Genomic DNA, 15,457 nt, shown 5'->3' with positions numbered 1-15,457 from the left:
ACAATCACCATGTGTCTAATCGGTTTATAATTGTGAACACAAGAACGGAGTGTGGTTGCACTAAACACCAAGACTAATCGCAATGTACGACTGTTTAACAGACTAATCGCAATGTACGACTGTTTAACAGACTAATCGCAATGTACGGCTGTTTAACAGACTTATCCCGGACAAAGTTGTATGCGCTAATGATTTCTAAAACGCATTTGGTGTAAAATATCTAATATTTCCGGGATTGCAATCGCAAACTCAGACTACAGGAAATTATTGTATTCCGATCAAACAGTTTATTTCCTGTCGTTTTCAGGTCATTTTGTTATTATTTATTTCGTTATTGGATATATTCACGCGACATTATTGTTGATTCATATATGGGAATAGCGAACGTATGTGTACTTCCGCCGTATCATGAGCACGATACTAGCAATAGCTAGCTCAGACTGACTGTAAATGACATCCAAGGGACTAGTTAATTCTGAACCATCTAAGCGAGTAACAATTGATCGATCTCTTGCCCAACGTTTTATTCCATGTGGACGCTGGATGAAACTGATCTTCCGTAACCTCTATCTGACGCCATGTAATGAAAACGAATAACTCACGTTAAAGAGGGTTGGGTTGTATAATTGGTGAAACCCTTTGAGAATTTCAGTATGCCATCACGTCCGTAAAACGTTTGAAAGTTTTGACATGGATTTTTAAAATGGGAGGGTACCGGTATCCCTTCAATATATACCACATTTATATTTTACCTATAACGTTTTAATATTGTGCCGTTCATGATGAATACATGACATGACAATAGTTTGTTTGTAGTTTAAAATTACATTGATAGATTTGATAAATATAATTCGTCATAATGGTCACATGAAGAATTATTATTATTTCAATATATTACCCTCACCTTGATGAGTCACTCTATCGTCGTTTATGGTGGCTATACAAAACGTGTAAGTTCTACATTGGAATAATTTTAGGAGAACTACCTTCAATCCAATACATTACCTTCACAGAGGTACAAGCTACATAAAATATATCAGAACCAGGAATCCATTAATAATGCAGTCAGAAGCTATTAGACAGCCCCACAGCTGCACGCAAACGTTTACGTGATCTTACGTATTATACAAATACTAATTTAAAGGTGTTGACATTGTCATTTGTCAACTTTGAGTATTCACAGGATTACCCTAATTGGGAATTACGTGACTGGTTTATCCAACATTACGTGCATATTTTGTAGGTTATGATCCGGTCACCATTGCGCTGTAGATATATATTCTGATTATTTTCATAGCGTATTCCACTAATAAACATTGTGGCGTTTGATCGCGTTTTTGTCGAACATATGCTTTCAACTATTTGAATATAACCATTTATTTGAAAGGAAGGTGCATATTTATATTATGATATCATTGTGATATCCTCATTAAAAAATTACAAAGTTTAAAACTTGTATGTGTAGTGCTTATCTCGGCTAACGCACGGACACTCCGTTGTATTTACGAGTGACCTTGGTACAACCAATTGCAAGGACACGAAGCAACGGGCTAAAGTGAATTGGCGTTGCATGACGGAATGTAATAACCTTATTATAACGCATTATTCTACACTGTGGTTAGTCACTGGAACACTGAAAACGTGTGGGAAAGAAAACATTAGTACGTGCGCGTCTGATCAAAATGTATTGAGGGGTGATTCTATATTTGTTTAAGTGTCAGTGCCGTAAAGTTGCCTACATGCGAATTCCTGTTTCCTACATGGAATGGCTAGTTGACTGTGGGTTGATGTTGGTTATAAAATAAAAGTTTAAAATATGTCCGGTTAAATTGCAATATTCAGTATTCTATCTTCATTTCTTAGGCTCTGCCTAATCACTCAGCCTGCTTGACAAAGTATACCATGACTAATATGTATTCGATCAGCGATATTCGATAATTAGTTATATAAACATCATTTCAATACATTTACACTCGTCGTGACAGAAAATAAATAGTTCTGTGCGCATGGTGAAATAATATCCGTATTTTACTATAATAATTCCACTGTCAGATCAAGGGACTGCATAAATACGAACGTTTCATGTGAATATCCGGATGTCCATAGAATTTAATTAAAAACAACAAATCGTAAACCATTATCGAATTTCTCGATAACACGTAACATGGCTGATCCCATCAAACTTGGGAACATTAAATAATGACAATAATTAACCTAGGGTGTGACATATGCAATAAACAACGCAACGTGTTCAGTGACAGAAGATGTAACAATCATCGGCATATCCGCTGCCGTTATTCACAATACACTGCCACTAATGCTCCTGAACAGACATGCATAGTTCATTGCGTGAACATATTTTGAGTACATGATTGGCAAATCTCATTACATAAACGAAACTCCAATTTACAGCAAATATATTTCATGTCTATTTTAGTCGATTGCGCATCAGTTATCAAATGACATACACACAAGGCAGAATCACAGTGAAACATCTCATACCATACAGAAACTGAAACGTTTGGGATTTCGTCGGGAAGTCCATGGAACACAGCTAAATATTCTATCATAGGACGTATGTCCCTTGCAATGTATCCTTCGTCCCCATCATGTATATAGCAAGCGACAAAACCTTCCTTATAGTACCCCCGCGCATCAGGAAATGTGGCAATTCAGTTACACTTCCTGAAATATACTATAGTGTTCTAAAAGAACTGGATTGAATACCTACGTGGAAATATGTGAATGTTGACAGCCATGTGGAATATTACAAATTGTAATAGCTTTAACAAATAATACATATAGCGGTACATTTCACCCGAGTCTATTGACGATTTGACGATTAAAACCATGTCTATCAAAGTGGTGATATTAGTTGCGCCGTTTGTTTTTAACAAAGCACAAAACAGATATATAAAACACGCGTCGTTTTCAATATAGATCGTTATATTACAGCGTGTGTTTTACAATTAAGCAGTAACAACTATAGATTGATGGTGTCAACAATGGTTTATGAGCGTGCGGCATATTGCACGCCACCAGGAACAAGTTTATGAATAATTTAGAGCTCTTTTGAATGGCCAGACAAACTATAGCTAATTTGTCGATATCACGCACAGGAAGAGTTGGTTAACTTTGAAAGGTCGCACAACGTAAGTGTATGCACATTACCTTGTAAAAGTGAGATGACGATGAATATAATGCAATGACACTGCCGTGACACTTCTTTCCAGTACATCTTGCAAGTTGACCGTCTTCAACAAGACCTCCTGGTCCACCTGACATAAAGAATAAGATGAGAAATCTGATATCAACGCGGAAATACAATAAGGCTTGACACGAGGCTTACGGGAGGTCCTCTATCGTGCGATATTTCGTATATGGAGATTTGTATATAACGCAGCACGTCGATATGTGATACAGGTGAAATTTACATGGCAATACATTTGTCGTATACATGACAAGCATGGCTACGTCAAAATAACACGTATTCCTGAACGTTGAGCCCATACCTACGCATGCGCGCAAGAACGAATAATATTTTTTTTCCAATGGTTAGCGCTATCGTCGCTGTCTACTTGATTCCGGTATACAGAGACTCGCATAGGAGGCCAACCATGGAGAGTAGTGAGACCTTCTCAGTGTTTCAACATTCGCAGGTACACATCGTTTTTGTTTGGGGAGACACGGACAGCATTTTGATTATCTTCGCCTCGTACATTACATTGGTTTTTGATGAAATATAATAAATAGGGTTGAATATGAATTACCTAATCTATCATTTAAATACATCATGCCTATTTTTGTTTATGAGAATTACCATAGCAACTATTATTGAATAAATAAAAAATAATATGGCATGGGATATATTTATACAGATTTATCTAATACGTTCAATCATGGAAGTAATAAGTTACCTCCATGGTTCAATATATTCATATATTATATTCTTCTAATACTTCTAATGTCACCGTTAAGCAATACTAATATCTTAATATAAGTGAACAATGATCTTAATAAATTATTTAAGATGAGAAGACATTGTTAAATATAAATATATCATCTATAAATATATAAATATCAAATATATTCAGAGCAATACGTATTTCTTGACTGGGGCATTAACGGATTTCTGAATTGATAATGATAGCATTATTTTGGTGACATAAAATTCCCATTTCAACCGAATACAATTGTATAGTGGGATGCTTAGAGTAATTCGTCTCGTTCGGAATTGTCCAATGCGCTATGCTTTGATATTCCATGCATATACGCACGTGCCCCTAACTGTCACCCGCCATGCTTGATCGCCTTGTTGCAGATCACGTGTTTATATATCCATGGCAATTTTGGACAAAATGTCACGGCATGTGAATGCCCTTTAACCATCGAATCACACGTGTATTAGGTATCACATTATTAGTTTTATTGTGTTTTTTTCTGTGGTCAAATGGCTTGTCATATCCAGGGTATGCTAAAAGAGGAGGGGGCATTTAACGTATTGATTCTCCACTATAGCTCGCGGAATGAATTGAGAGAATGAAGTACTCGTACATTTGAAAGAATGTAACTTCCTTTTTAGTTGTGGCAGGCATTAATATACAATGTCTATGGTACTGACCAGAACGTGCTGAAGCCACGCGACATTGGCTTGAGTGAGAATTCGAACACGGCAAATGACTATATATATCTTTGTATGTGTATAAATTTACTCTGAGATAACGCCTTTCTAAGCGCGCCATCTTCTGAAGTTATAAGTTATGACAACCTTAAGGGGTCATTTAACAAATCATGATGCAGCGAAAAGCTGGGAGTCGACTTGTCAGGCTTGATCAACTCATACATTGGCGTCATTCGTTATTTATCCACCCCTACACGTTGTTTGCTATTCCCGGAACGTAGCGGCGAATGTTCAGACAATTCGACCTAAAAACTCAATGACACGTTTATTGTCTTTACAATCTGTATAATTGTACGTAAGTCCAGTTCTTAATAAATGGCGCGTTGAGTACCAATAATTTTAAATAATTACTATAGCCATGTATTCTGATCACGGTGTGCGCTCGTACATGTGTGATCACTTCAATATGAAGTACATATATAAACTAAACAGGTATAAACTAAATTAGCTAAAAAATACGCATTGTACCGTTTTGTTTTTACTTATATTTTCATTTGCATATCCCTGAACTGTATACCATAGATGTCGGCTAATTAGGTATTACAACGACTAAAATAAACATACCAAGGTTGGTCGCTGCCATGCAGTACTAAACTAGACGTATTTCTAATTAGCTTTTTTAACATGTACATTTTCAGTGATCAGGAACACCTGTTTTTATCGAATTGCCAAGTTCAATAGCGACCTCTATCAAATTTGTTACGACAAATAACTAATTAGCAGAGACAATTCAACAGCAACGATTAATATAAGAGACGTCATACACGGGGAACTTATACAATGTTATTTATATTACCTCTGAGGGCAATTATATACTTCGACTTGTAGATAATGTTATGCAAGTACAATGACTGACTAGGGTATTTACGTCAATTTGATTATGTTTCTCTATTCGACACCATTCTCACGGGCTTAGACTTCACTCATCTGGACAATATCTCCGGAAAGCGGAGACAAGTCTTAATCGATTAACGGATACACGTTGCGTGGATTGCGACACATTAATGCGACGTAATGTGAGTTACCATGGCATTTGTTTTTGCTTTTTGACTAATCGACTGAGCCTATAAGTATTCTAATCACTTACTATCTAAGTAAAACAAAATGTGAACATATTTGAGTAGAATAACAGAAGTAATACGACAAGGGAAACATTGTATGTGTCTCGTGACACTCATACATTCTAATATACAATAGGTTAAATGGTAAACATATTAATGAAATTTTAATTAAGAGTAATTATTTTCAAATATTATAATATAATACTACCCAAAATTAGTGTAACGACTATACGCATATTTCAAAAAATACCGATGCTCCCAACTATGGAAATTATTTTGATAAAGTCATCCCAAATTATACCCCTGTACGACAGTAGTAAAATACATGAAGTACAGAGCACCATTGAATTGTATGACTGACTGGATTGTCAGGGGAGGATTTCCGTCTCAGTGACATGGTGCACAGAATGTCGATGACAGACGCTTTAAAAAAACAGACGTGCAATGAATAATTAGAGAAGTCGGCTACCACTTCAAATATATGTGAAATTGTATTCTGTGAATTTGGGAACTAGTTTATTTTATGGTAAAATGCTATTTTTATTGTGTATTCCAGTTTTGTAGAAGTTGCATTCCCACTAGGCAATAAACCTGTCACTGATTATTATGATTAGCATGACAAATGATAAAATCAATCCGGTCACCATGAGAAATAATAAAATCAATCTGATTCATTAGAGCACTGAAAACTAACCTGCGCTTTGCAGAAACAATTTCATGATTTTTGTAATCAACAAAATGATACATCCTTTAATTATTGTAATCACTCACGGACATTTGTACGTGTGCTTATTGATGATTGTATGACTAACTTTATTTTTGAAGATACCTCTAAATACGATTTCAGGACCTGTTGAATAAGATTTCGCATGAAATGTGCAAAACACAAAGCAATTATGATGCTTACAGGAGTCATTGAGAGTTTTTTCAAGATCCTAAGAAAATGAGGATGCAACTTGAATAACAACCTGCAGCTACTGTGACGTATGTACATGTTTGGTAATGTGTCACTGTATACATATATTCATATTATTACATATGAGATCAATGCACGCAGGTAGTAAAACAGATATTGATGCGATTGAGACAAAAATATAAATATATTTTATGTAGAGATGATTACTCACACATGTATCGTATTGTCATACCATCGATTTCAGTAATATTAATAATATTGACATACAATTTTGTAATACATTTTTTCAACAGTAAATAAATATAAAATTGGGGCCAAATCTCTCAAAATTGTTTGTTATTATACATTTAAAACAAATAGTGATAGATTCCACCGATGTTTGGACATATACGACAAAATATATATCTCAAGAGCACTCATTAAATGGTGTGTTTTACGAAAATGTCCCAATAATGAATGTCGATTCGACTGTTAAACATACACAGCGTATTTTGTAGTATACATAGTAGATGTCTATTAAATGGTATATTTCGAAGAGTCAATTTTAATTTATTTGTCACGGGTATGAACATTAATTGTACCAACTATATCACGCATATATATTATTATTATTATTATTATTATTATCTACCCATTAAAAGTAACGCGAAGAAAACATACAAACAAAACGAGACCTTCGAAGGTGATATCCAGCATGTTTAACACCCCTGAACAAACAATGCACGTAATTCACTGCTTGGTCAGCTGGCTACGACCAACCCCTAACATGACTTACTGAACCAATAAACACCGTTGTATACACATACATTAGCGAGAAGATATGTTCACCGATATTTATATTAAAGAAAAAAATATTCACAATACAGTGTTCATAATCGAGGAAGGGAGTTAACTGCTTTGAAACTCCAGCATGATGAGTGGCTTAACCATGTTTAAAACTTCTAAACATGAACTATACAATTTACACATTTTTTCATTCATCATTCTGGTATTTCAGTATTTTATTATCACATGTTAGACTAAAATAAACATTTCTGTGGCTAATAAAATACGCATATAGTTCATGTTTGAGCTCACTCAGAGAGACGAATCAGTTCACATGTTTTGAGAGTAACTCGATGATTCCGGTGACTCGATCTTTTCTGCTATCTATCTACGAACATATTCAACACCTTGCCCGTACGTATCTAATATTTGTGTTGCTTGGTGGAAAGTCGTTGAATGGGCATTTTGAAAGGTTGTATACCAATCGTAAGTTCAGTAGTATGTTTGTTCAGTTTGATATAATGCTAGGAACTACCTTCAAAAAAGGCCATGATCTGCATTTTTAGCGTTTTTTGTCTATATGATAATAGATGAAAAAACAGAGGTTATACTTTTATACACGTGTTGGCAACACCATGCATATGTAAATATCACATAGAAAGTGGGATACTTAAATCAAACAATGCCTATGTACATTGATACATGTCATTTCTATCTCGGCAATACGTTCGGGATGGTTTGTTTATGAATCAAATCGTGCCGTGATTAGAATATATTGAACTTTTCATGCACAATTTGCATTCATCTCATTTGCACGCGTAAAGCCTGACTTTATATGTTTGATACTAACAATATGTACAAGGATAGAATGTAGTCGAAGCTCTAGTGAGAACATTCTTAGAATATAAATACCCAGCAGCATTGACAGAAAACATTTAATTTAAAACTTACAACAAAATATGATACTAGTATAATCATATGAATTATTTCTGGGAGACTTGCTTGTAATAAAAAACGACGAATTGGATTTGGAAATTGATTTTATTTTTTTCTGTTAGTTGTATACACTTTCCTATAAAGTGAATGCTGAAGACAAAATGTACGACTGAGTTAAGTAGACCGATTTACTGATTGCTGGAATAGTTTAGACACCAAGTATTTTAGGTATTTTGATAAGAGATACTTACTGCATGTTGTGTAAATATAAACCTTTATAGAGTTTGGATTTAATGAGTTTGTTACCACAAGGCATCTGCGCCAAATACACCGTGCACGTCCCTAGAGTAATTATCTCGATCCTGCAACACGTGTTCCTAACAGCACACCCCGATTGAAATTAGCTGCCGAAGAGGAACTAGGGCATATGTGTGATCTATGATTATTCTGAGCCATACATGATTCGCGGGTTTGAATATCTCACGGTGTTGGTATGCGATGTCGCGTTCGCTTCAGTCCGTTTATATCAGGACAGGTAAATACCATGGCACTTGCATGCATGCACGAGACGGCTACCGTGCGAGTCATTACTCAACTGCGAACGAGCCTGAACTTGGCTGACGTAATCAGACAGAATAGCTCGCGCACCGAAACTTGACTCAGAGACAGCACATACAAGCTGATTAAAACACGTTCTTGCGTCACATACGCTTGTAAATGATCGCCTATTAGGAAAACGAACACTCTTTTTTGATTTGTCAATTGTCTATTTCTGAATTAATGCAGTACCATCAACTGAGGACCTAACTTCAGACAAGGTTAATTGACCCTAAGTGACATGCAATAAAACAGTTACACTGCTAAATTGGCGCCAGTGGAGAGGAGCCGCCTTTTGTGAATTCAGGCAAGCTCGGAGACGGACACAATTCTTGTTTTCAAAACTCACATGGTTGTACTCGTTCAGTCAAATTGGCTCTGCGAGTACAGAGATAATCGTACAGGCTCGATAGTGTTAAAGTAGTAGTTACAGTTATCGATGGGTTAAAGTCAATTTGAATATTTAGTTAGCATACTATATATGTGTGTGTGGAAAGCTGCCTGTTCGATTATGATTTGTTGAGAACATGGCGCGTTTTTTTATTCGTGGGCCCAAAATAGCATTTGTATGAGGGAGTAATGCTTTTTAATTAATGGTACGTGTCTGCAATTCACATCTCATATAATATAATAAATATTAAAAAGCAATTTTAACATTTCTAGTATACGATAAATCATCTTGCACAATCGAATTATAAAATTAATACCTTAGTTATCCGTAATGTACTTTCTTACATTTTCTCATTCGTGATGATATACAAATAACAATAATAATATAACAAATAAATAAATATAACCATGCAATAACTATGAATAGAGTCCATAATAAGTGAGAAACATGGGGGAAATCTGAAATAGTGTAATTGATTGACAAGACTATTGAGATATATATTCGGTCACTCATATATTTTGTCATGACAATGACCATATTTAAAACAGTAATTGGTCTACAATAATAAATACCGTGCAAAGAATTACACAAGTATATATTTTTCTACGTAAGTCTGAAAGAACATTTGCATGAATTGCCTGCAAGATTTATCTGATTATAGGCGTGTTTGGTGTTCACCGTTCAAAACATCCCTCACCTAAACACGGCATTGATCAGAGATAAAGATTATTCTACATTGTACTATAATTGTAGCATTTTGTCTCTTTTGGTCATGTGACATCTGCTATTAGTAATCTATAATCGGTTGAAATCCACAAGGGCAGCCCGTAAAGCAAGTGTGATTATCTGTGCGTCATGTTGCGCCGACAACATCTTCGATATTCTTCTTATCTGTGTATACAGTAAACGTTTCTCGTTCGCCTAAACGTCACTGTCAGCACCACTGAGACGTCAGTAGTTAATAGGTGTCCTTGTTCATGGTTATATACGTGAGCAGTAGTTCGTCTCAAGACCTAGCTATTGTGTGACGTCATGTGACGTGTCTTTCACTATTACCTCTAAACCACAAAGTGTAAGCACTGAGCTTACATCATATAGACTCGACAGAGTTATAAAATTAAACGGCTCATGTAAAAAAGTCAGAACTCATCGCGTTCACGTAAAACTTTAAGGGTTAAATCTTTCCCATTCTATATACAGTAACTAAAATGCCATATTATGTTTTACTCTGAACTTATAATTGAAATTGTTGTGACGTTGTCTTTTTAGCTTCCAATGTAAAGACACTGTTAATAGAATAATCAGTGTAACTGACAGGTTGATTTCTGATCTCTTAGATTATTACGGTACATTTACACGATTTTACGTCATTTCGCGTATCTAAGTGTTAAATGCGCTGTGTCCAAGACAACCCACAACGCGCGCGGGGAAAACAAGAAATGGAACAAACAATTTCATTTCAATGTCAACGACTGTGTTACATTTGAGCTATAATGCCCCTTCAATTTGCACGCCAATTCGCTAAAATTGCATTTCGCTTTTCAACATGTTTTACATTATTTATTTTCAAACCAAACTTGCGTTGTATTTATGCTTCCCGTATTTGAGCAGCAGGAGTATGAAAACAATTAGCGAACATTGATTTTTTCTGACGTATTTATGACGTAAATATTGCTTATAATTAGATTTATATAAAATTTGAGTAATATGTTTGTTTATTCAATAAATCTTTGTATCCCAATTAAATTTTAATCTATTTGATTGGTTTGTAATTGATACTACCATACAATCAGACAATAGTCACGTGATATATCAATTAGGAAGTCATTATATAAAAGAGCATTATTTTCCAAGTCGATTCAATTAAGCAGAAATTACGTTTCAAAGAAGTGTTGATAAATTTACAAAATAGCGGAGATGATATAGCAATGAAAATATTTTACTCAATTCCAATTTCACCAGTAAATATACATTTCATACACACACACACTTATCTTATAGTATATGAAAAAAAAATGTTTGCATTTCCTGCGCACACTGAATCATTTCATCGTGACGGCCATAATCATCTTCCTAAAGTTTCTAATTTACTAGTTTTAACTTGCTAACAACTAGCACCACTGTCTTGCAAAACATACTTTCAAATTATTGTGAAATCAGCAATTGGTTATAATAAATGAATGACTTATGACCCCGTACATAAATCATCCAGACATCCATGCACTGAGAATGTAAATATAAGACGTCATCTCTCACCTAAATAATGACGTCATAGTGTTATTATTTTGGGGTTTTGAGGGAGTTTAAATAATTAAATCAAAACAGAATCAGTCTGCTTTCCCGTGTTTCTACTACACTAAATCAGCCATGGCAATGGTTCATTCGCCAAAGTGGACTAACACAATGTTAACATCCAGTGTATATCTTACGTGAATAATATTATATGTCGGGCGGGAAGGGGGATTCGATTATTATCATTGCCAAACGCAAATTTAATACATATACCAAATATTGAACACAGTTCCAGATATCGATTTACAATAATCCATAATTATTAGAAACTGCAGCACGTCGTACACGGCGATAAATTCTTATCAAGGCGCCTATTGTGTTGGTCGCTACATTTCTCAAGTGATCAATTTCCGAGGTTAATATCCATATCAGGATATGACGTAATGGCACAATGTTCTTACAAAAATTGCATTGAATGTTTAATTTCCTATACCGCAGGGACTCCCGGGATAATATGTTTGAATTTCTTCTTACCATTTACACACGCACAAGAATAACATATTTGTTTTAGTTTCAATGTTTAAGGACTGATCATGTATAGCCTATGGTAAAGTCTATTGGATTGACCATTAAATCATCTAAAGATGTTAACATTAGTGAAATATTATCCGCATGATTATACTTGCAAACAAATAACGCGTACAGAAATGATTTCGGGGTCAAATATAAGAGAATAATATCTAAGAAAAAATTAATAATTTCCATGCAGGTGAATCATGAAGAATTATCTAACGGCTGAAATACGGATATTACAACAGTGCATCATATCCGTGAAGTCACCATTAGATTTATTTCGGTAACTGATTCATAGTTGGCCTTCCGAATGTCAGAATATGATAATGTGATGAGCATTTGCGAGGTCATACCAGCCAGCTATAGAAAGTAGTTTTCACGCACAGCACCTTAACACGGAGGTCAAATATCTTAGACCGTGCTAAAAAAAACAAAAAAACGAACGCTTATCACGGGCTAAGGAACGCTTAGTACGGACTAGATCTGGCCCGTTTTCATACATAATCCAGATCTTCAGCACGGGTTAACGTGTACGTGAACGTTTAGTTCGGGCTATACGCCCAACACGCCATGGCATTCAATGTTCATTTGAACGATTTACTATTATATTCATAATTATTCATTTCGGTATGCCATTTCCGACATGAAAATTAACGCGAGCACATCTAGAGATATAGATTTGCATACAGTCCCTTGTTTATTTGTTGTTGTTTTTACAATAAAATAAAATGCGGTAACCCAATTTTCGTGGTAACTCAGTCGGCTTTCCTTATTTATACACTCTCATAACATTTTATTTTATTGAAAAAAAAAATAAATAAATAAACAAGAGTCTGTATGCAAGTCTACTGTAGATATTGAGGAAATACTGACGATGAAACAATGTGCCTGTTATTCTGCAATCAACACGTTCTGAATTTGTTTTGGTATTGTTTTATAATCGTAGAAGTAACGTGTCTACCTTCCTAGTTACTGTACTGAGTAATCATAGTCAAAATGACTGAAGATTTTCGTATATTTTTAACAAGTTAGGGCGTTCCTTAGTCCGTGCTAAGTACAAATTCCCCCTATGCGTGAACGCAATTGAGTCTATCCGACATGCAAACATATGAGATTAGCTTAAATCTTAGCCCATACTTCGTGTAGCGTGAATACTACTAATAGATAACACATGTAATCGAATAATTGCTGCATCTAACCAATCCGACGACGGTTAAACAATTCACTAGGAATATACATATATGAGCGTCTGCTGACTGGCTGACAAGAAGCAATCTTTTATCTTACTAGTTCAATCCTAATCGAAGAAAGTAAAATAGTACGAGAGACATCTCGGCTAAAAAATGCCCACAGGTAAAGTATTTACGTTAGTGTGAGAGCGGATATGAACAACTGATAATATCATGTAATTATGCATATGTGTCTCGGTGGATTACACCCATCACCTAATAGTTATATTATGTAATACAATGGTAGCTGTCGTGTTATTAATAAAACTTTATAATTGTAGTTCATCGTTCCACAACACGATGATTGAATTACGCAATACAGGTAGTGGGATTGTGTGTATTGGTTATATATTCTGTCGGTGGTACACTTTTACGACTGTGATTGTGTTTCGTATGTACAAATATGTCGACAGCATACAATGCTCCCATTACATACTATTATCATATGTAGAACGATGTAATTTAAGAGCGCCATTTTTTTTTTAAATATTGCCATAATTGTTTTACTTTATCACCAGGAATTTAATGGAGTCCGTTTACTTTTGGTTAAATGTTGTTGCCGGGGCTTTGTGTTAACAGCATACAATAAAACCGCGCATGAGTGGTTCATTTTCTGCTTTACTATTTCCGCCCGACTGCGTTTAGAGCAATCAGACAGAACACATGTTAGCGTGAATAAATTCGAAACTAAAAACAAACGTCTTACGTTTGGAACGAAAGAATTTTTACATGTTTCTCGTTTTAACAAGCAAGTAGGTTCGCCGTGCAGTTAATTATAAAATGTACGGCAGTTCCGTGATACCGCCTCTATTCGATCATTACCCGTGACCTTGTTATTTCGAATCGCTATCGCGTAATTGTTCGCCAATCAGCTGTTATACAGTGCCATTTCAGAGGTCGGTCACTACCTGTCATTATAATTATGTATATATTGCATCTTGATTCATGCGAGTATCATATATTTACGTAAACTTTCTATCCCAAGTGCGCTCTGATAATGACGTCACAGCTGGCAAAGCTGGTGATTATATTCAAATATGGATTGTGAACTAATATATTTATTTATGGGATTTTAGAAAAATACTGGCTTTCCGTTGCGTCATATAAATCTATGTTACTGGATGGGTTGCGCAAATTGTGAGTATGCACATAACGAACACATAGTATTCGTAGTACATTCTTTCAAAACAAACTGTATAGGTTTTAGAGTCTGCCACCATAATTGGGACAACAAGGGCAATTACGCAAATATCTGTTTATATTTCGTGACTCTTCAATGAAATCATTCTACAATATTCTTCTTAAATACCATTTCGATTTTCTTTCAACTTGGTGAAACACAAAAGTAAACCAACATGGTATTTTTTTTTTTACAACCAATCACAAATCGTGCTAAACGCGTTTCTTTCGTTTTACTTGATTTGATTTTTAAATCAACCGGACTAACACGAATTTACATGTACTCAGGTAGCTGAATTACAAACTACATGTGATTTCGTAGATTGAAATTTGATAATTAGAATAAACATTAGTTACTTTTTTATAGTAATTACAAGGCTAAGTCAAATTTAACTCAAAATGATTTCAGTGATTAAACGTCACTATCAGATAAGTCAGGTAACTAATGAGTGAAACTAATGCAAATATACGTTTACGTTCGCGCAGGTGTGTTAAGGCTGAAACATACACAATCAAACGCAGGTAATTTTAACACACATTGTTAGTTATTCAATCGAATCGAATCAATTCTACCCACCTTACACTCCAGTTGTCGTGATCGGAACAGCAGGTAATGCTGTATATTCACTGTAATCCCTTCCGGTTACCTCTAATAATATATAGCGATGCTTATACTGTCGAAATGCAATGATGGTTTTCTATTTGTCCAGGTAGCAATGCGCGTACATTAGCCGATGTTTCAGAGATAAATAACACAATGAATGGATGATACGATATCTGAAATAGATAGGTTTTACCATGTGCCGTAATCAGTGGCAGATAATCTAGCACGATGCGCGCGAACCTGATATACGTGTGCATAGGACCCCACAGGACGACTCGGTGTATGTCTAACTT

General features: G+C 35.2%; 1 protein-coding gene across 1 annotated transcript in view; it reads right to left on the bottom strand.

The window, feature by feature from the left end:
- Nucleotides 1–15,193, bottom strand: part of LOC102809070 (neuronal acetylcholine receptor subunit alpha-10-like) — a 36,337-nt gene extending 21,144 nt beyond the window's left edge. Inside the window, exons 1-2 of the mRNA XM_078012657.2 lie at nucleotides 15,138–15,193; nucleotides 3,172–3,278 (exon numbers count right to left, since the gene is read on the bottom strand). Coding sequence (XP_077868783.1) covers nucleotides 3,172–3,238 — 67 coding nt within the window. The 5' untranslated portion in view covers nucleotides 3,239–3,278; nucleotides 15,138–15,193. The remainder of the gene's footprint in view (nucleotides 1–3,171; nucleotides 3,279–15,137) is intronic.
- Between the last annotated feature and the right edge of the window lie 264 nt (nucleotides 15,194–15,457).

The sequence above is a fragment of the Saccoglossus kowalevskii genome, chromosome 9 (assembly GCF_978046115.1).
Source record: "Saccoglossus kowalevskii chromosome 9, keSacKowa6.1, whole genome shotgun sequence".
Lineage (NCBI taxonomy): Eukaryota > Metazoa > Hemichordata > Enteropneusta > Harrimaniidae > Saccoglossus > Saccoglossus kowalevskii.
Note: the sequence above shows the minus strand (reverse complement) of the source record. Positions and strands in the feature narration are given on the sequence as shown.